Source organism: Esox lucius, chromosome 19, assembly GCF_011004845.1.
Source record: "Esox lucius isolate fEsoLuc1 chromosome 19, fEsoLuc1.pri, whole genome shotgun sequence".
Taxonomy (NCBI): domain Eukaryota; kingdom Metazoa; phylum Chordata; class Actinopteri; order Esociformes; family Esocidae; genus Esox; species Esox lucius.
The window spans coordinates 42,164,366-42,187,162 of NC_047587.1; the positions used below are offsets into that span (position 1 = coordinate 42,164,366).

Here is a 22,797-nt window from a genome sequence, read left to right on the forward strand (position 1 = left end):
TACTAATGACTGAATGAAATAAAAGTGCGCAACATGCGTCTTAGCAATAAACATTCAAACAGTACATTAAACAACACTCACCGATTAACTAACAAACAGCAACAATGACAGCGACAGCAACAATGATCCACAATGTGGGGAGCAGAGGGGAAACATATATACACATACAAACGAGCTAGATTGGGACCTGGTGTGGAAGATGGGAAACATGTGACAGTCCGGGATGTGTTCGTGAGAATATGGGAACTTGTGGAAATATGGCACGGTGGCGCTGCTGCTCACCGCACCATGACAACATCACGTCATATAATTTTAAATATTAACGATAAACTCATTCGCTTACATATAAACGCTGGCAATTGTCACCATATCGCCATTAATCTGTTCAACATTAAACAAACACAAGACCGTCATACAGCAACCAAAAATCTGATTTCACAAGTTAGTCATGATGAGAATGGAGCACATCTTACCCGGAAGTGACAGCATACGCCCATACTAACTCAAACTAACACAAACGGTAATCGCAAATACTACAGTATTTTTTTAACCAACTATTATTGAACATTTCTACCAATGTGTGGAAAACAATCTTGCGTTGATCCCGGTTGTACAATTTCAAAAGACGCCTTTATGAATGTTTTAATTACCTGAAATAACATATCCTGATCTGTCAACGATTCACCGTTGTTCATTCAAATGTATACGCTACCTTCAAGGGTAACTTTGTAACGTTTTGCCATATAATGCAACTTAAAAATTAATGCTGACTTAAAACAACCATTTTTATTACAAAACTCACCATTGTTCATACATACACTTGTACCAAAATCCTTGTTTTTAACAATATTTTAAACCCCAACCGCGACACAATCCACCTATGCGTAATGTGTGGTTGGCCCAGACCATGACTGTACCTTCAAAATAATAGCATTGTTCATGCGATGTTTGTTTGCTGTAGTGCTGTTTTGGTCTACAAACTGTAATGAACATGGGATGATTTTCAACCTGCATATACTATAGTTTGTAAGACTGGTTATTAAGGGACCATTACTACAGGGCAGATCTGATCTTAAGGCCCTTTTCTTGTTAAAATGAAAAAATGGGCTGAAGCTTTCCAAATCGTAAGTCCCAACCCCTTCTTTATATCTCACAAAAGCATGTCCCCCACATTTCTGTGCTTGTGGAAAAACACCATGCTACACGCACATTGTAAAACATGGAAGTTTACATCTGTTGTGCCACTTGGCAGTGGACCCCTTTTGTTGAACACCAAACATCTTACCGCTGACACAACACTTATTTATTGCCTAACAGTAGTCTGGGTTGCTCATCAGTCGTTGTAAAACATCAAACACGGACACATCAATGTAATCATGAATTATAAAGTCACCGGACATGCCACACTAGAATTCCCGCCCAAACACACATCATACAGGAAGTCCCTCCCTACAAACCAGATGTCCCGCCCACCTGTCACATCAATCTGGAAGTCCCAATTGTGGTACAGACATAATACTGGTATAATATGATGTGGAAACAGGTGCTGTACCACTTTGCAAAAGGCTGTTTTCATTTCTCGCCGACTACTGTTTCCATTATTTAGAATTTTCTGAAAAACCTGCCTTTGAGAAGTAGTCCCAGGCCATTTGTCCCATTTCCATGAAACTTCACAAATAGCATCTGTGGATACTGCCCATCAATAACTATTAACAAAATTAGAAATTTCAAACACAGCTTCCTGAGTCCTTCAATTACACAGGAAGTGAAATCTCCACAACCGTTTGTCTGATTCTCACCAAATTTGGTATGCATCATTGGTATGACAAGGTAAGGACATGTGCAGTGTGTGGTGCCAACTGGCCATTTGGGGATGCTATTCTAGAAAATCACATTAAATGCTCATTAATCCTGAACACAAACAGGCCTATGCAAACTAAGAGGTCTATAAGGCCTATCCTCGTATGGCATTCTGATAGCTTGGACTCCCTAATTGCTGCTTGCAGCTATATTCATTATTATTATTCTTTTGGTGATTTTTGGGTCTATTTGCAAATTCATGTGAGATAAAATGGCCCAAAAAGGCCCATCTTTGCATGCAAATACAGGCCCAAGTGCCACAACTTCCAGTGAAATGGTATGCAAATTGGACTCATGGTGGTGCTGTAACAAGCCTCCAAAGTGGCCAAATTCGAAACCCCACCACACCCACCCCATGTGACTTAGACTAATGAAAATCTCCTCACAATTAACCTTTTTCTCATTGGGACTCATGAAGTCCGCCATATAGAATTTTTGGCCATTTTGGATTTTGTGAAAAACGGTTAAAATGATAATCCTATGGCACCAAATGTCAGATCTTCATGTACTTTGATATTTGGTATCTAGGGACCAAGGTCTTAAGAAGTTATATCAGGCAGGCCAGTAAGTAAAAAAATATGGATGCTATTGACAAATGAACATGTGCGAGGTCATAGTTTTACACATTGATGGGCACATCTCCTACCAGGATAATGGTATAATAATTCTACTTGGTACATATGTTGACAAGGATGATACGAAAAAAATATTTATAAGGATTTTTTAAACAAACACATGGTGGGGCTATTGAGGTTTTTCACAATAGTAAGTTCATCATACTCAGCCCATTTGACGTTTTTCACCTCCTCACAAGAAACATATTGACAGATGAACATGTGCAGGGGCAAGGTTTTGGACATATATATAGAAACATCTCCTACAAGAATAATGGTATTATAATTCTACTTCATACATACACTCACCTAAAGGATTATTAGGAACACCATACTAATACTGTGTTTGACCCCCTTTCGCCTTCAGAACTGCCTTAATTCTACGTGGCATTGATTCAACAAGGTGCTCAAAGCATTCTTTAGAAGTGTTGGCCCATATTGATAGGATAGCATCTTGCAGTTGATGGAGATTTGTGGGATGCACATCCAGAGAACGAAGCTCCCGTTCCACCACATCCCAAAGATGCTCTATTTGGTTGAGATCTGGTGACTGTGGGGGTCTTTTCAGTACAGTGAACTCATTGTCATGTTCAAGAAACCAATTTGAAATTATTCGTGCTTTGTGACATGGTGCATTATCTGCTGGAAGTAGCCATCAGAGGATGCGTACATGGTGGTCATAAAGGGATGGACATGGTCAGAAACAATGCTCAGGTAGGCCGTGGCATGTAAACGATAAACCATTACACCACCACCACCAGCCTGCACAGTGGTAACAAGGCATGATGGATCTATGTTCTCATTCTGTTTATGCCAAATTCTGACTCTACCATCTGAATGTCTCAACAGAAATCGAGACTCATCAGACCAGGCAACATTCTTCCAGTCTTCAACTGTCCAATTTTGGTGAGCTCGTGCAAATTGTAGCCTCTTTTTCCTCTTTGTAGTGGAGATGAGTGGTACCCGGTGGGGTCTTCTGCTGTTGTAGCCCATCCGCCTCAATGTTGTGCGTGTTGTGGCTTCACAAATGCTTTGCTGCATACCTCGGTTGTAACAAGTGGTTAGTTCAGTCAAAGTTGCACTTCTATCAGCTTGAATCAGTCGGCCCATTCTCCTCTGACCTCTAGCATCAACAAGGCATTTTCGCCCACAGGACTGCCGCATACTGGATGTTTTTCCCTTTTCACACCATTCTTTGTAAACTCTAGAAATGGTTGTGCGTGAAAATCCCAGTAACTGAGCAGAATGTGAAATACTCAGACTGGCCCGTCTGGCACCAACAACCATGCCACACTCAAAATTGCTTAAATCACCTTTCTTTCCCATTCTGACATTCAGTTAGGAGTTCAGGAGATTGTCTTGACCAGAACCACACCCTTAAATGCATTGAAGCAACTGCCATGTGATTGGTTGATTAGATAATTGCATTAATGAGAAATTGAACAGGTGTTCCTAATAATCCTTTAGGTGAGTGTATGTTAACAAAGATAATACAATAATAATGACCGCAAATATTTTTTTATCAACCACATGGTGGCGCTATTGAGGTTTTGCAAGCTCACCACGCTCAACCCATTTAAATTAAAATCTTGAAAAGCGGTGTATAACTCCTTCCAAGGAACATATTTGCAATTGGGGCTCATTAAGTTGGGTGTAATGTTTTTTCAGCAATTCCGATTTTGTCAAAAATGCTTCAGACGCTACTTCTATAACATCAAATGACATATGTTAAGTGTGATTACATTTGGTACACATGATCAGGGTTGTGAGTTTAGTTTATATAAAAGATATTTCCATTTGGCCACATGGGGATACTTGCGAAATGGAAAAAGCATACATGTAATATTATACAGCTATGGACATGAGTTGGCTGTGTGTCTTACTGGATAAAAATGCAATCTGGCTACTAATACCTTAATGCTGAAACCCACTCAATGCTGCTTGCGGGAATTGCAGACATATTTTGTGGGAATTGCAGACATATTTTAATTTAAATTGTTTTGTGTTGATTAGTGGCTAAACCAAATTACATTAATTTTGATTATTGATTCACAGCGCTCTCACATGATTTTAAAGCAATTGCTACAGCTCAAACAATTATAAGTTATGTGGGTGTCCTCTTCTGCGATATTCATATTTTTAAATGGCAAGTACGGCCATTAAATGTGTCTCTAATTATCATTGTTAAATTCATTTACCAGTCTATTTACCGGTCTATCTCTATCACACACACACACACACATACACACACACACACACAGTATCAGCAGATATTATTTTTAATAGTACTTTTAGTATACTAAGGATACAGTATTTAGGTCATAGCCAATAGCATTTAGAATATTATTGTCCAAGTTAGTGAATAGCATTGCGTGCTTAAGTTATTACATCTTAAAATGAAAAAGGATCATTCAAAAAACACTCAAAGGAAGAAAAACGTGCAGTCCTGCACTAACTGTCTTACACAAACCGTGTAGAATACCACATAACTTAGAATAACATCATCACTGGCTTTATCTTTGATTTCTCATGTGGCCACTTGCACAACATTTTGTTGTTTTTCACATTGTTTTGTGTTGATTAGTGGCAAAACCGAATTCAATTAATTTTTATTCTTGATTCACAGCGCTCTCACATTATTTTAAAACAATTGCTACAGCTCAATCAATTATAAGTTATGTGGGCGTTCTCTTCTGCGATATTCATATTTTTAAATGGCAAGCCATTAAATGTGTCTCTAATTATCATTGTTAAATTCATTTGCCAGTCTATCTCTATCACATCTATCTCTATCACACACACACACACACACACACAGTATCGGCAGCCAGTAGGCTAATATGTGATGGAAATCGGTAGGCTTACAGTGAGCTTGCGAAATTATGTCCGTTGCATAAGAAAATAACGCGGTAATAGCATTTTGTATTGAGCGCTCCAGTGTATTCCGGTCAAGTACTGGAAGTTGCATTGCAGGGGTGGGACTTCTTCTGCAATCTGCAGTCTAGGATAGTGCTCCCATAGAAATGCTTCTAGCGACGGTCTCATCAGGACTTCTCATTACGTGCACCTCAAATGGGAAGGCCCCACGTCGAATGATTTCTACAACCAAGTCGAGATCCCCAGTTGAGCCTGATCGGATGCGCTGAACCGGGAGGGGTGCATCTTTGTCACGTTTCCCGCGGAAAGACTGGCACCTGTGCCGCTGGATGGAGAGTGGCGATTAAACTGAAGGGAGAGCGGTGGAGTTTTTCCCCCTTCCCCCTTGCACCAAAATATTACTCCTTCTAGGTAAGAGCAACGCCATAGTCTGTCATAATTTACATCAATATGTCCTCGATTTTTATTTGAAGCGCCACATGCATGGAAAGAGACTTTCTCTCCTATTTGTAATCTTTCGTTCTCCTTTTGGATTGTCTTGATGTCTTCAATAGGATTTATCGTTATTGTATATAATTAGGATACGCCTTCTCATGTTTACCTTAATTGATGGATTAAAGCTACCCACACGAGTGGATCTAATGCAATTTCACGATTTTCTCTAAGCAACACTCGACCGAAACATTGATTTGCATTGCAGACAGTTCTAGTGCCCGACTGAAGGGTCCACGTACATAAAGTAGCTTTATGAAGATGTATCAAGATAGAATGGCGTACCTGGTGCAACCTCCAATAGATTCAACTGGTCAGCAGCTGTATGTTATAAATTATGTCCTATATAGGTGACTAAACTATCCTATTCATTTAGTTGTAAAAACCAACAGTCCAAATAAAGCTTTCGTGATAAAAACTGTGAGTGACGTAACGGGAGCTGTTCGTTTCGAAACAGTTTCGGTCGCAGCTTCAACGTACTAAAAAGTTACGGAGACAGACCCATCTCCAAAGTTAAGATTCTTCATTAAACATACACTTTCCATTTCCATGTAGTCAACAATCCACCTATATCAAGCTCTAGTAAGTCACCGTGAGTGGGCTCTGATTCAGACGTCAGAAACACCCCCATACGAGGTTTTTAATGTCAAGCATTGGTAGACTATACATTTGGGAGGTTTCTATATTAATAAGAAAATATATTCAACTGTTTGGACTTTTTTGTCAATTGCCCCCTGGTCAGTAAATGTGTCATTCAAATAGTATTTTTAGTATACTAAGGATATAGTATTTAAGTCATAGCCAATAACATTCAGATTATTATTGTCCAAGTTAGTGAATAGCATTGCGTGCTTAAGTTATTACATCTTAAAATGAAATAGGGTAATTCAAAATACTCTCAAAGGAAGAAAAATGTGCAGTCCTGCACTAACTGACTTACACAAACCGTGTAGAAAAGCACATAACTTAGAATAACATCATCACTGGCTTTATCTTTGATTTACTTCTCATGTGGCCACTTGCACAACATTTGATAGAAGGTACGAGGCCTTTACAGGTTATTAGGTCCTCTGAAAATAGGCCTGCTACTCCTGTTGGCTTAGCCATTAATTTAACACCCCCACACTCAAATGATGATCTCTTCCAAGCACTCTTTTCCTCTGTGGGAGCTAGACAGAATAGCTAGTGGATCACACACTCAGATTTTCCAAGTGTTATTTGAATCCACAAATACATTTTACATTCCAGTAGGTTGTTATGTGCATCAACACACAAGTATATAAATAGCACCTACTGGTCCACACAGTCAGCCTATGCATGTGGTCTTGGTCCTGAACAGCAGCACTGCATGCCTGCACCAATACCTAGGGCGACATGAGGGGCTTGTATTTTTGTTATCTTGTCCGCTAAGGCTCCATGTAGAGGTCAAATGAGCAGACCACATCCGAAAAAAAACACCTCTCTCAGCCCTACCCAAAACAACATTAGACATAGCCAACTTAATACGTTCATGTCTAGCAATGCACAAGTCCCTAAATGAGCATCAACCGTTAACACATGTGGGACAGACTTTGATACCCTAAACTCAGTGTGTAAAACACAGAATGGCTCATTATTTGCAGGGTGGTAGATTGTCCTTCCATATAACTTGTAACCTCATCATTGTGATACATGGAATAGGGGAAAGGGTGGTCAGCACACTCTTCCTGCAACCAGTGGCCAGTCCATTGCTGCCGTAGCTATATCCGTCTGATACACACACTGGTGGGACTACAATATAAACAATATAATTCTATGAACTAAGAATCACAATTTACAATGAGTTTACAATGAGGGTGTGCTGTCTTCCACAGCAATAAAGGGATTTGCTGGAATTAGAAAGGGTTACACTGTCTGGTAATGATGATTTAATGTAGTGATGTATGTTTATATTGTTATCACCTTGTATAGTCAATACATATCGTATAGGCATTTTGAATGAGCTTACAAAGTATTATGAATAGGGAATTTTTAGGATGTGTTACCCCATTAGCTATGGGTGTTTATGTATGCTTATATATGATTCACGCAAATAATTCATATTAGCATGTCATTTTTTAAATGGCCAAATCCCTGTTTAAGGAACATCAAACCAAAAAATGGACATGATATGATAATAATGATAATAATAGATTTAATTTCTGTAGTTTTCCCCTCCAGTTCTCAAAAGTATCATTGAAAGAAGGGGACTTGACTGATTGTGTCAGTGATCCATTATGAGGGGGAGGCCACAGTTACAAGATTCTCCACTCCTATCCTCTGACATTTCAAAAGCCCTGAGCCGGCTAACTCCCGGTGGCGCTGCAGCACACTGTTGCTTTTACTTAACCATCAAGGGGAAAAACCTGTCAAAGGTGCTAGCGAATGAAACCATATCTGGCAACCTAAAAGGATGTGGTGTGGCAGAGGCAAGCTTGGATATGCTATTCCCGATTCGCAGGCACTGTGGCAGCGATGTAGTTAATTTTTATTATGACTCATTGGGCAAGATTAAAAGCAAAGTTGATTCATTAGTTCTACCAAGACCGGCAAGAAAGGAGAGTGAGAGAGAGAAGCTGACGGAAACACACTTGCTGGGATCCTGCCTTCTCATTCTTGATCACCTATTTCTCTCCTCTTCTCTCTTCCTTGTTCTCCCTCCTATCATCTGACATTTTCTCTGTCAATCTCCCTCTGTCACTCTCCTTCTCTCTCTGTCTCTCTTTCTCTCTCGCCCTCCCCATAAGGCAGCAGTGCATCCATTAATATTGATCACTGGTGTTTTAGCATAGACAACCAATAAAGGGAAGTAGTATTTTTCATGGGGTAGCGCACCAGGTCCTGTGATTTTGCATATGTTCAGTTAAGCACACCTTTAGTGCACCCAACTAGACAGGTACAAACATGAAAGCACAAACAGAAATGCGCTCTGTCTGAAAATTGTTTGTTGTTAACAGCAGGATGTCTTTGATAGCGCCAGGAATGGCTTTTTAACAGAAGGGCTGACTGTGTGTGCTGTATGTGTTTTCATGGATGAGAGTGAGTGTTTGCCCATGCGCTGTGTGCTTTCCCCTCCCAAGACACAGAGGAGCCAATCATAATTATCTTTATGATAGCAGAAAGCTAACACAGCAGAAGTGCCAACAGGACACACACACACTAGCCTGGCCTCCCTTGTTTCCTGTAGTCAATGTGCAATCTACAATTTCAAAGCCCCCACAACAAGCTCACTTTCTTTCAGCTACGTGACATTGCATTGAAGTAGCTAACACATGGAAGTGATAATTATATGAACCGTCAACCATTGTTATAAACCGTAAAATAAATGTCAGTGGAATTGAACAGATCTAAACAACTACCTTACACATATCATGATGTGAGATCTGCCATACTGTGTCATTAATGTTTATTATGACTCATAGGTAATATTTATGACCAAGATGCATATACAGTTCAAGTAAAATGGTACTGAATAAAAGTTGTAAGGAACTAATCAGATAAAGAGCCTTGATCTAATCCCAAATGTCTTGGTACCATGTATTTTGACACTGCAAAAAGTGTATTCATGGTAATTTTACCCTTTTTAAGCAAGCAAAGACAGCATTGCTTTAAACTGGTAAGCTGTCGTTCTAAGAATCTTTGAGACCTCTTGGTTTGGAGAAAAATACAGACTTAATCACTGCCATGTTCAGTCTCTTTCAGCAGAATCAATAGTTGTTATTGTAAACTTGATGTGGTCACTATGATGGGCAATTGAAATTCAATAGATGCCCACCTATGCTCTGCACCAAATGACAGTGTGTGGAGGCCTCCCATTCCTTGTGTCATTCTTTAAACAGAGGGTTTTACCAAGAACCAATGAGGTTTTAGCCCACACAGCTTTTTTATCTTTCGCTTTGCAAAGCTGACTTTTTTTGCTTGGTTCCACTCTCCTGTTCTCTCCCTTAACAACCACTACTCTGCTCATGAGGAGGATGTGTCATTTCAGAGAGAAATAGAATGGACTAATCTTTACCCCCCACCATGTGAAAGGAGGCTTCTGCAACTATGAATTATTGTAGTCCACCCTATTTCCAATCAGTTTGTGAGCTAGCCAGGCTAGCTCTTCGGTAACCTTGTCACTTTGTGAGGGGGAGAGATAAAAGAGGGATAAGGATGTGACAGTGATAGAGGTCTGACTAGAGCTGAAATGAGAAAGGCAGGCTGCAGTCTACTGCTGCCAGACAGGCTTTGCAGAGCTGGTACTCTCTCTCTTTCTCTGCTACAGTAGGACCCTGCTAATGGCATTTCAGCAGCTGTCACAAGGCCTGCACTGCGCCGGCCAATTTAATTGGACTGCCCTGCGTTCACAAACCGCTCAGCAGAATTGAGTGATTTCTCCTACCTCACCCCCCATTCTATGTCATTAGTGTAATGTTCCCGCTTACTCTAAGCCTTCGTTTAGGTGCAGTTTCAGGGAGCTTCCAAAAAAGGAAAGAAAGGAGGGGGGAATTTGGGGTGAATGACTCATGCTGAGGCTGCCATTTGTGCTGTTTCTGGGGAAATGTAAAATGTATTCAAGATTATTCAAATAGCTCTGTTCACTATTTAAACTTCTCTTATCTGTTATGTTGGATCCACCAGTGTCACATCTGCTTGCTAACCAAAACCAGCATTTGCATGCGTCCAGATGCTTAGTAAGTCAGTTGTTATGAGTGCGCTTTACACACTTATGACAGGCTTACGACATGCTTAACATTATAATAAAGGCTTCTTGACAGTTACCTTATGAATTAATTTATTGGAATGGAGAAGTAATTAACTGTTAGATCTTTTATGTATTGTGTTACTGTGAGTTTCTATGGTTACTGTATGGTGTAAAACAGTTTTTTAAGGAGACATAAATAATTGTAAAATAATTTTGAGCCATAGATAACCATAGCCAGTCATAAAAACATCAGGGGTGATTAGGAACTTTTTAATAAAGTGTATCTGTGAAATACACTGATGAGCAAGAACATTATGACCACTCACAGGTAAGGTGAATAACATTGATCATCTAACAAGGGCAGATGTCAAGGTGTGGGTAGATTAGATGGTAAATGAACAATCAGTTCTCTTAGTCAACATGTTGGATGCAGGAGAAATGGGCAGGAGTAAAGACCTGAGCGACTTTGACAAGGGCCAAATTGTTACGAAAAGACGACTGGGTCAAAGCATCTCTGAAATGGCAAGGCTTGTGGAGTGCTCCCGGTCAGCAGTTTTGAGTAGCTACCGACAGTGGTCCGAGGAGGGACAGACTATAAACTGGCATCAGTGTTTTGAGGGCCCAAGGCTCATCAATGCATGTGGGTCGAAACTGGATCTTGGAGCAGTGGAAGAAGGTCGTTTGGTCTGATGAGTCCCATTGTATTTACATCACGTGGATGGCCATGTAATTGTGTAGCGTTGACCTGGGGAAAGTGATGATGCCAGAATGCACTTTGGGAAGACAACAAGACGGTGGAGGGAGTGTGATGCTCTGGGCAATGTTCTGTTGGAAAACCCTGGGTCCGGGTATTTATATGGATGCCATCACGGCCACCTACCTAAACATCATTGCAGACTGGGTACATGTCATTGGTATTTCCTAATGGCAGTGGCCCCTTTCAGCTGGATAATGCACCCTGCCATACTGCACACAATGTTCGGGAATGGTTTGAGGAACAAGATGAAGAGTTCAAGGTGTTGCCCTGGCCTCCAAATTCCCCTGATCTCAATGCGGTTGACCATCTGAGGGATGTGCTGGACTAACAAGTCTGATCCATGGCGGCTCCACCTCACAACTTACAGGACTTGAAGGATCTGCTGCTAATGTCTTGGTGCCAGATACCATAGGACTCCTTCAGAGGTCTTGTTGAGTTCATACCTTGGCGGGTCGGCGCTGTTTTGGTGTCACGTGGAAGATCAACAGCATATTAGACAGGTGGTCATAATGTTTTGGCTCATCAGTGTATATATACTATATATTGTTAATGCAAAAACCTTCTCAGATATTGCTTTGCCTTACTTAAAGCCCCATGTCTCATATCGGTCACCAAATTTGAAGTGACAAAACTTGTCTGGTTTCTCTGGACACCATTTTAGCTTTTTACAATGCATTTCATTTCAGAAACTCACCTGTTTGACAGTGTACAAGACCATTCAGTGGAACAGAATTGTAGTTTTTTGTGATTTAATAAGCACCAATCTCTGATTGCTTCAAAAGTGTTTAGATTAGTTGCCCACAGTGGTCTAAGCCACTTCCTCTGGTTCAAATGTACTGCAGCAGCATGGGTTACAGTTCGTCCCACTGCTCTTTCAACAAAATCTCTCACTTATATTTTCCCCACTGTCCCTTTAAAATAGAAACTTAGCTAAATAATTGCAAATAGACATGGGCCCAGTCCCCACATTCAGACATAATTCACAAACCAGTTGCTGTATTGAGAGTCCAGCAGATCAGAGGCAGTAGGGATTACCAGAGATGACCAGACCTTCTAATGTACTGCTTAGCATTCAAAATAGATCAAGTACAAAGAAATGTACAGAAGTAGTCAGATAACCCCAACAAATATTTAAAGTACTTCAAAGTACTTTTACTTAGCTATTTCACAACCTTAGTTATTGCCGCAAAACAACCATAATTTCTTATGTCTTATTATTATTTATAAAGTGTAATTTTTTATAAGCGAGCATTTCATATAAAAGCTTCTAATGCATGTTAAAGGATATTATAAGGAGCTGTTATGATTGCTTGTACTGTACCATAACTCATTGTAATGCTTATGCGTACCGTCTGGTGCAAGATAAATGTGACCAAAGACGTTGTTATTCATTATCCATTCATTATCCAATATACACTTGTCCTTTAAAAAAAAGAACAAAATAGTGGTCTTTTGTTTTTAGGCTGGCGGCTACACAATGTCCTCAGCGCAGGGCAAGGATATATCGGACTACCATATCAGCGGTGAGTCTGTCTGTGTCCTTGCGTCCCCACGATGCCCCGTCCATGCTGATGTTTCATTTTGTTTAGTCACATAGTGTGTGTGTGCGTGCGTGTGTGTGCAGAGTTGGGGAGTAACGGATTACAAAAAACAGTAACGGTAATCTGTTACGTTACCAGCTAAAATATTGTAATCAGATTACAGACACTTTTGAAAAAGTTTATGATTACTTCTTGGATTACTTAATTTTAAAAGAATAAGCACGCAAAATAATTATGACACGTTGCATGTTTGATTTTTTTATTTAATATCTAAAAAACATCGTTATTTTAACCCAAATATCAGTTGCGTGCCTCAGTTGTGATCATCATGTGCGCATCAGGTGGGCACACATAACCAGGTAAGTGACCGATGATGTGCTAGTTTAATTTTCTCCGGTTTTGGCTGGTGAAAACAGAGTATGCCTACGATAATATTTAAAATGTGCCATATAAAATGTGATTTAGTTATCAACTATTGATGCATCTTTCTCAGAACAATGATAGGTGATACCTGGTGTTTTATCTTCTTTCAATAGGACTTGTTTAGAAGATTAGTCAACTATTTGTGAGATAGCTGTAACATGGCACTGCCTTCAAGATAAAACATTAGGCCAATATGGAATTATCTAGATATTTGAGGAGGAAAGGTGTGTCGGGAAGCACTCTACCAAAGGATGATGATTTGCATTTGATGCAGCCACCTCAACTCCATACAGGCAAGCCAAGGCAATATAATTATGCTTTCTCTGGATCTCAGAAATGTGTGATCATTGATTATCATTGGCTGCTGAGGACATTGGATTTAAACTAGTGCAGCAGATGTAAATCACAGTTTATTTCTGTCATTTCTGTAAGGGAAAAGGTATTTGAGTGTGGGTGTTCATGATTGCAAATCTTCATTTGCGTGAATGGTGTTTCTGCAAAGTTTTGACAATGGTGGTTGTGGACCAAAACATCAAACTACTGCAAATTAGTGATGGGTCATTCGCGAACGATTTGTTATTTTTTAACGAACTTTTTGGTGAATCGTGATTCATCTCTGTAGGATCTTCGGATCTTCAAATCTTGTTCACCAGAAAGAACAATGAATGAAATGAACTGTGATCCATGGTTCTTTCGGATCTTTGAATCTCTTTCACTGGAAGGAACTGTGAATGAAATTATCAGTGATCCATGGCTGTTTCGGATCTTCGAATCTCGTTCACTGGAAGGAACTTTGAACAAAATGAACGATGTTCCACTGATCTTCGAATCTCGATCATGGAAGGAAGGAGGAACAAAATGAATGATGATCCATGGAGAGAAAATAAGTCTTTCAATCTTTCTGATCTCAGAGTCTCATTTATTATCATCCTTAATGTTCCAAAGTAAGAAAAATTAGCTACAATAAATATTAGAGTAGACTTTTATTCAGCTGTCAAGTGATTGTTATGTGCATGTCTATACCAAAAAGGTATTTGGTGTATTGTCATCTATTAGATTAAAATAGTAGCATTAGTAAATGTCATAAGTTGTAATGATTGGATGAATATCATTACGTTTCAAATGAACTTTTATTACTATTTTCTAATGATTTTTTTCAATCTAAATTGAACCTTGATTTTGCCTCTTGATTTTGCCTCTGGACACTGAGTTGCACTTCTGCATTTTTTGTCCAATAATTAATGTCCCCTGGCCTGTAGTCAGAAGTGTTTTATATTTTCTAATAATACACATAATGAACATTAATTGGTTGATGGCTGGAAACCATGATATGGTGTTGCATTAACAGTGGGACTACGGGTTCGTCCTATTCCCATTTGTATAACAAGTCAGGAGGTGGTGGTGGTGGGGGGGGGGGGTGTTGAATCAATTGAACAAAATAAATCAAGTCGGGGGGGGGGGTTGAATCAAATGAACAAAGTAAATCAAATAATTTGTTCTTTTTATGGAAAGATCAGAATTAGTAGAGTGAGTCAAACTTCCCATCACTACTGCAAATTTAGTGTGCACGTGAAATAAAGATATCTTGATTTTTAGATTTTTCAAAGATTTTTAGATGTATGCAGTAATGTCAATACCCTTTTCAAGAAATTGCCATTTCTTTTTCAACAATGTTTTGAATCAATAAAAACATGAATAAAACCCAATTAACAGAATAGGATAATACATCCTTAGATTTGGAGTTATGTTCCATGTTCAGAGAAAGTCTGATTCTGGAAGATCAAAGGTTATTGGATAAATTGTAATGAATGAATATCTGACAGACCTTTAGCGTGTAATCATACTGAAGTAGAAAGCAATGGTTTAGAAACCCTGTTCAAAGGCACTGTACACAATCTATAAGGTAAAATGCTAAGTCTGTTTTTGGCCAGCTATGTAAACTGTAACATTGATTGATCCTGCAAAAGGTGTTCAGTTGGTTATGCTATTCCTATTTGTCTTCTAATGCCTCTTAATATTAAAGTAGTCTAAAAGTAATTCAAAGTAATCAGATTACGTTAATGAGTTTCAGTATTCCAAAAGTTATGTTACTGATTAAAATGTTGACAGGTAACTTGTAACTGTAACAGATTACATTTAAAAAGCAACCTACCCAAACCTGTGTGCGTGTGTATGTGCATGCATGTCTCCCTAACAAATCCTATCGCAGTATTTACGATTTGGACATCTCCACTTTGAAAGACCAAGATGTGGCCATAATTTGCCTGGATGTAGCTTTGAAAAAGCTAAATAAAATATTTTGGGGGCATTTATAATATGTTGATGCTCTGAGAGTGAGTGGCAAATAATTGTTAATGCTGATTTTGTGTGGAAGAATAACAATAAAGGAAGTGCTTACTGAGAATGCTTTTTTGTAATCTATAGATACTCATTGTTCATAATGAATTATTTTAAGTTGTTATATGAAGCTGTTAAAATGGTGATATGTGGCAGTGTTTTGTGCATTCATCTAATAATAAACAGTGCTTTTCGATTTTCGCCCCCCCACCCCAGTGGTCCGAGCCCCCCCTACATGGGAGGTAGGAGTGTTTGTTGCTGGGTTCCTCCTGCTGTTGGCGGTTGCAGGAGTCAACCTCTGGAAGTTATGGAAGTCTGGCACCTTCCCTGCACCTTCACCCTTCCCAAACTTTGACTACCGCTATTTGCAAGATAAATATGGTAACTCTTTTTCGGAAGTGCGGCAAAAGGTACAAGTTCATTTCAAGTTCATTGGTTGACACAATATATTGGAAAGAATGTTGAAAATACCAATAATTCTTTGCTAGATTTGTCTCTCAAAAGATATGCTATTTATTCATGAAAAATCACATTTAGAAAGGTTATTGCTAGCTTGCTTCCTTAATGTTTTGCCACCTAGATAAAGTTAATGAAAGGCCCCCTGCATTCATCACCATGTTTTTGTATTAATATTTTCACATTAAGAAATAAGTATTACAAATTGTGCGAATTTGGACAATGCTTTTTTAATGTAAGAACAGATGTTTCATCCTGTAAGCTGGGATGGAACTTTTGGTCTACCTTGTGACTACTCAAATTAGGCCTGATTATAGTACACTAACAACTGTATCTTTATTTTAAAGAATAGGGATATATATCTAGCTACCTACATACACTTGCTAACAATGGCATGCTTTCCCATCAGCCCCTCCTGACAGAGTCAGTGGAGCCATAATATGTGTACTTGTTTGTACCTCAGAGAGTTGTCGCCAACAACCACCGGCGGGCCTCCGCCTCCATCAACCTTAGTCGTAAGCCCAGCCTTCAACTGGGGGACACCCCGGATGGGCTCAGGGATCTGGGCCACCTAGAGCTGATGAACAGGGACCTGATGGACCCTGCTGGTGGGATGGTACCCCTTAACCGCTCCATGTCCGTGGACTCCCTCTGCTCCATATCCTCCATCGCCAACAACTTTGGGCACGACTTCACTGTGGGTCAGCTGGAGGTTACCCTGGAATACGAAGCCCGACTGGGGCCCAGTCCAGGTGTTCTCCATATCGCCCTGCACCAGGGCAAGGACCTACTGGAAAAAGAGGAAGGGGACTTCCCTGGTTGCTTTATCCGGGTTACCTTGATTCCTGAGGAACTCAACGTTGGCATCACCAGGGTAAGCATGGGAGTTTATGTATATTCAATTTCAGCTTTGCTGAATTACATATTACATATTTCACTGAAGGTGGATCACTCTTTTGAAGTTCTGGGATTGTGCTTGTAGAAATATCACTGTTTTGGTTACTTTTCTTGTTAAGAAAAATGTGGATAACATCACCCATGCCTGAGAGAATTCACCTTGGGTTAATCCTGAGCCTTTAGCTCAACAGGCTATCCCTCTTCTTGTCTGGTGGGAAAATGCAGTTAAATTGCAATGCCTGGTCTCTGGGGCGTCTTAAAGTAGGTTTGAGCCACAACGAAGGACTAGATTCTGTCACGCAGTGGTATTACATGGTAACTGCAACCTTGCTGCATATATTCATGCTATACTGCCATATTTCAATTGCGCTCTACTTCAACAAATGTACAGCAGAGCTAGGTCATTGGAGTTAACCACTGATGGATTTGGTTCTGAGTGTGTGGTTGGGGAGCCACCATAGAAGCTTGAGGCATATCCTCTGAAGCACATCTCGTCAGTCTGTTTCTTTTTACTGCTAATTTAAGGGCCCAGAGAAGTGCGCAATCTCTGGCCAACAACCACGATTTAAGCTTGCAGGCACCCAATCTGCCACAAGGATTTGTTAGTGCACAACAATCCAAGTCAGCCCTGTCTACCATCACTCACAACTAAAATCCTGGACAGTGTTGAGGCATTTTGTACCGCTCTCTGACCGAACCTCAGGCAGTGTTAGGGTTTTGTCGCTGATGTACAGCAATCACCCAAGTCTTGTGATGGCATGTCAACCTCTGTACTGCAACGTAGTGATGAGAAGAAATTGCTGTATTTATGAAGTCACACTGGGCATAATGACGACTACTGGTGTGGCTGCTGAGATGATTTCCCCTTACAACATGTCAACATGTTACAAGGATGTGTTACAAGGGGACTGGGGGAAATGCTGACATCAGCTAGATCCACTGGCCCACTCGGCACTATACACATGGGAGCAAGCTATCAAGCCTGGCTCCTCTCTAGCTCTCCCACAGATCCTTTTTCATGTCACAGTCACACTGAGTCGTGATTATAATCCCCTAAGCCATAATTATAAATGTTCAGACATATTGGAGATCCAGGGGTTTCTCTACGTAGGAACACGTTAAGAACAAATTACAGACCACGGAGAATGTGTTTATTATTCCTATACATTTGAGTGGCACTTCAGATTCTGTGTGTGTCTAAGGTGTATTTTAATTCATAAAGCTTCATAAAGTTTGATATAAATCTCTAAAATTTTATTTGACTAAATACAGTTGCATGTTATAACATGGCTGCTTAGTCTCAGGTAAAATTCTACAATATTATACTGACAGTTTAACAGGGAAATGCTGAATATTTTAGACATTTTTGGCAGATTTGCATTTTCTTTGTTGTTTCTGTAAGCAGGAATTTGCCTGCCGTGTATAATAATGCCAAATTGCTGAGTCTATAACTATACTCTACTTCATGATCAAATGGAATAAACTGAATAACAAATTCCTTTCAGTCTTTTGAGCAGTTGAACATTACTTTGTTAGGAGCATTTTATTTCAAAGGAATTAATGTTTGTAAAATATTTATCATTTGCTGATTTATATAGCATGTCATTTAAATTAATTTACAACCGCCCTTGTGTATTTAATGAATTAAATTGTTTGCTAGGTGGTAATGTGCATAAACAAACTGGCAGGCCTATTTAATAATTTTTCACTGTGTTGTTTGACAAGAAAGAAAGGTCTAGATGAACTAGCTCACGAAGATGTTTGGATTCTGATTTAGGCCCAGAGGAATGCCTTCACAGTTGTATTTGACGAACGTTTCTCCGTACCCCTGGATCCATCTCGTCTGGAGGAGAACAGCCTGCGCTTCGCTGCGTTCGGTATTGACGCCGAGGAGAGGAACATCAGTGCCGGCCTAGCAGAACTCAAACTCTCTGACCTGGACCTTTCTATCAGACCCTTTAATGCTTGGCTCTACCTGCAGGATGTTAACAAGGTAAAATCAGCACCTTAGTGTTAACTGTAGCATTGCCTTTAGGGCCTTACAGCCTTCGGTGCTGGTGGTCTAGGTCAGGGCCACTCACTGCAGAACACATCTTAGTGCCAACGTGGGTTGAAATCTTGCCCACTGCCTATTTTACACTGTCCCCTACATTTTCCCATGATCCCTCCTCTGTCTAATAAAGCATACAACATACAGTATTTTCTAAAGCTGCTGATGACAGGGACAAAAATGGGAAAAAGAAACATGAAGCATATAAATATGTGGCTTTTTGCTAATGAACAGCTCCATCTTCTTTTCAATAATACTCTAATTAAACCATGGGGACATACTGTACTGTTTATTATTATTTCTGTGCAGTGTGTAACAACAGCTTCTTTGTGTTGTCTGCAGGCTGTGGATGCAGTTGGGGAGATACTTTTATCTCTCAGCTACTTGCCCACCGCAGAGCGTCTTACGGTGGTGGTAGCCAAAGCCAAGAACCTCGTGTGGACCAATGATAAAACCACTGCAGGTGATACTATTGTACAGCCTTATCTGGTATATTTATTGGTTTATGGCGTCATTGATAAGCTCTTATGAATTAAAAATTATATATTTTATGCAGCCATACCATAAGTGAGATTCAAAAAGACTCAAAAAGGAGGATAGTGTTCTATTGATAAATATTTACCATACTGCAATAAATATTTTTGCTGCATTTTTTTGTACTGTACTTATACTGTTCAATGACAATAAAGTTGAATGTAATCTTATCTACCTCCATTACACTAATATGCTTTTAATTATAAAGAACAGTTTTACCTTTGGCTAAAATTAGTTGTTTTACCTTTGTCTCTTAGAACACAGATTAATATATTCTGAAATATATCACAATATCACAAAACTATCACAATTTCTGTATTGATAGATCCCTTTGTCAAAGTGTACCTTTTGCAAGATGGCAAGAAGATTAGCAAGAAAAAAACCTCCATGAAAAGAGATGACACCAACCCCATCTTCAATGAAGCCATGATCTTCTCTGTGCCTGCAATCGTTTTACAGGTGACAATGGAACTTGATATTACCATTGTAGTGGAAAAATAGCTGGAATGATTTTTCTTATCAATAAGCAGTCTGAAATATCTACATTTTAGTCACCTAGCAGACACTCTTATACAGAGAGACTTACAGTAGCAACTTAGGGTAGCTCTTTTGCTCAAGAACAGAAGGACACAGCTCAGCTAACAACCTTTCCGTTTCCAGTCAGATGCTTTAAACATTACACTGGCAGTATTTTGGGGAACACTTAGAACACACTAATTATAAGAAGAAATGTGTACTGTAAAGAGTGCATTTCCCTCGATCATTAGTATAATTGATCACATAGGCTTCCCTGCTGAATATCTGCAATGCTACAAGGTGCTCATCAGTTACTGAATTTGGTTACAATGGTCAACCATTTATAGTAATGAAATATCACATACTTAGGTGATGGCAATAAGAGGAGTGATCTGTACTATTCTGGACGCGTGGCTCTTACTATACGATGTGTGAAACGTACTCCTGGTAGATACCCTTAAGAGTAGACATTTACATGTGTTCAGGTTTAGGCCAGGTATACCCCGAATTGGTAGGACGTGCTCCTCACAAAGCAAGCAGCCTAACATCCTTTACTGTACTGTTGTGCCCAAATCTTGTCCTTGAGCACCTCCAGCAGCACACATTTTGGTTACTGACCTGGGTGGACTTACTAAATGTAAATCAAATAGGGCCTGATGATTAGACGACCAGTGGAATTAAGTGTTTGTCCGGGGCTATAATAAAAATCTGTACTGTTGACAGTACTTGAGGAGGTGGGTACCACTAATGGAACACATAGAGATGTAGTGTCCACAAATGCATCACCAAAATAGCTAGCATTAGAGTGGCGCTACGTAATTGAAAACATCTTTGAAACAGAAGTCAATTTTTAACTCTTAAACATCATGCTCTATTATGGTAGTGACAGATAGAAGTCTCTTGATACTGTTCTCTCTCTTTAGGATCTCTCCCTAAGGATTACAGTAGCGGAAGGCACAGATGACGGCAGGGGCGAGAATGTGGGTCACGTGATTATTGGGCCAGAGGCAAGCGGCATGGGCATCACCCACTGGAACCAGATGTTGGCAACACTGCGGAAACCTGTGTCCATGTGGCATCCCCTGAGGAGGACCTAGTTCCATTTCCTGTATCACACCTCCAGTCAACAGGGTCGGACTCAGTTCCATTTCAGTTCACTCCGTTCTGGAGATAAAATTCCAGTAGGCTATTTATTTTTAAGGAGGATTTTGCACTTCCTGAATTGAACTAATTGGATTGGAGTTGATTCCGACTCTGCTGGTCACTCCTATTTGCATGGTGCCTACAGTCGTACTATTTTACTGTCCTCCGAATATGGAGAGTAAAAAGGAAGGGATAAAACAAATTTTTTTCAGGAAACTAGTCATTTGTCTTTTGAAGCCTGACTTACTCTCCACCCCGTGGTACAAAAGGACTAATTGGTGGCGTGGTAAGCTTTATCAGATTTGCTTGTGATCATTTGTAAAATGTATGTGATAAACTTTTAGTATGGTTTTTGGTATGTATCATATCTTATTGTGCTTTTTAAAATCCAGGTTCTCAAATCCAGGTGATTTCAATTGTAATTTGTAGCAACTGTAACAGGGTGCCCAAGCCTGACCTAAAAGGTAAAGAGGTACAATAACTTGTTGCATTGTACTATTTGTAACATAATAAATGCAATACAAGTTCCAGAGTCATTCTGATTAAACAGTGTAAGGGTTGTAAATAATGTACAACTGCTTTATTTTGTCGTTTTACTCTTCAACTACATATTCATAATCATCCAAAAGTGAATAATTAAATAACACAAAAACATTTATCAGGTGAATACTAATTCAGTAGATCGATGTATGTCTTAAAGGGTATGTCATGCAATGCATTTTCCCGACAATATAGCCCTTGTGTCATGCTTGTGTAGCCCATATGAATGTGTATCAATGCTTTCTGGATATGTAGAGGTCAGTTTTACTCCGAACCATGTCTGAGTCTGGATTTACCCCATTCATCTTGTGTTTGCTAGACACAACCTTCTGGATTCTTTTGGAGTAAGAGCATCAAATACTAACATGGGCTTTATAAATGTTGAACATGTGTCAATGTGAACTGTTGACTTGGATGTAACTAAGTATTTTACTTGGTTGACTTTTGAGGGGACTGCAACGAATATGTTTATTTGCTTTGTGTAACAGTTTGGCAATAATATTTGTACAGAACAGAATGTGAACTATGACCTTCCCTTGCATTGTATAAACAGGTCAAATCGCCGTTGTTAACTGCCGAATGTGATTTTTATTCCATTGGACCCATTCACACTGCAGAACTAACTTACATTTATTCATACGGCACAATATAACAGTACTGTCACTTAAATAACCTCAATTAGTTTTCTAGTAAAAAGGCTTGTTAAATGCTGCATCTGGGTAACACTGCTATACAGTCCCTGACACCTCTTTGTGTTCCACAATCAAAAATGTGATACAATATTTCCTACTGTGCCAAATGCATTATTGAAGCAATATTTTCATTTAGCCTACAGTTTGCATCTGCATTTTGTGATCAATGCCATGCATGCACTCTTATTATAGATGTACCATCAGACAATATATTGTGTGAAAATTGTTTGAAATAAAAGAAATGCAACAACTTGCCTGATTGACTTATGATTTGGAATACTTTTGTTTTAGTTGGCAATTTTCTCTTGTTATGGCTTTGGTCAGAAAGTAAGTCAGATGGTGAATGACTAACCAATCAGACAT

At 39.5% G+C, this 22,797-nt stretch overlaps 1 protein-coding gene across 1 annotated transcript; it reads left to right on the forward strand.

Annotated features, from left to right (window-relative positions):
• The first annotated feature begins 5,312 nt into the window (after positions 1 to 5,312).
• Positions 5,313 to 22,688, forward strand: syt12 (synaptotagmin XII). Its single transcript, XM_010903072.3, has 8 exons — positions 5,313 to 5,762; positions 12,768 to 12,828; positions 15,823 to 16,016; positions 16,526 to 16,936; positions 18,737 to 18,952; positions 19,352 to 19,472; positions 19,869 to 20,002; positions 20,983 to 22,688. Exons 2-8 carry the CDS (start codon positions 12,783 to 12,785, stop codon positions 21,154 to 21,156), a joined length of 1,296 nt encoding a protein of 431 aa, XP_010901374.2. The 5' UTR covers positions 5,313 to 5,762; positions 12,768 to 12,782; the 3' UTR covers positions 21,157 to 22,688.
• Positions 22,689 to 22,797: the final 109 nt, after the last annotated feature.

Coding starts and splice junctions, on each gene's coding strand:
- syt12 (XM_010903072.3), top strand. CDS start 12,783: ATGTCCTCAGCGCAGGGCAAGGATATATCGGACTACCATATCAGCG. Junction 16,017..16,525: donor TTTCGGAAGTGCGGCAAAAG/GTACAAGTTCAT, acceptor TTTGTACCTCAG/AGAGTTGTCGCCAACAACCA. Junction 19,473..19,868: donor CAATGATAAAACCACTGCAG/GTGATACTATTG, acceptor CTGTATTGATAG/ATCCCTTTGTCAAAGTGTAC.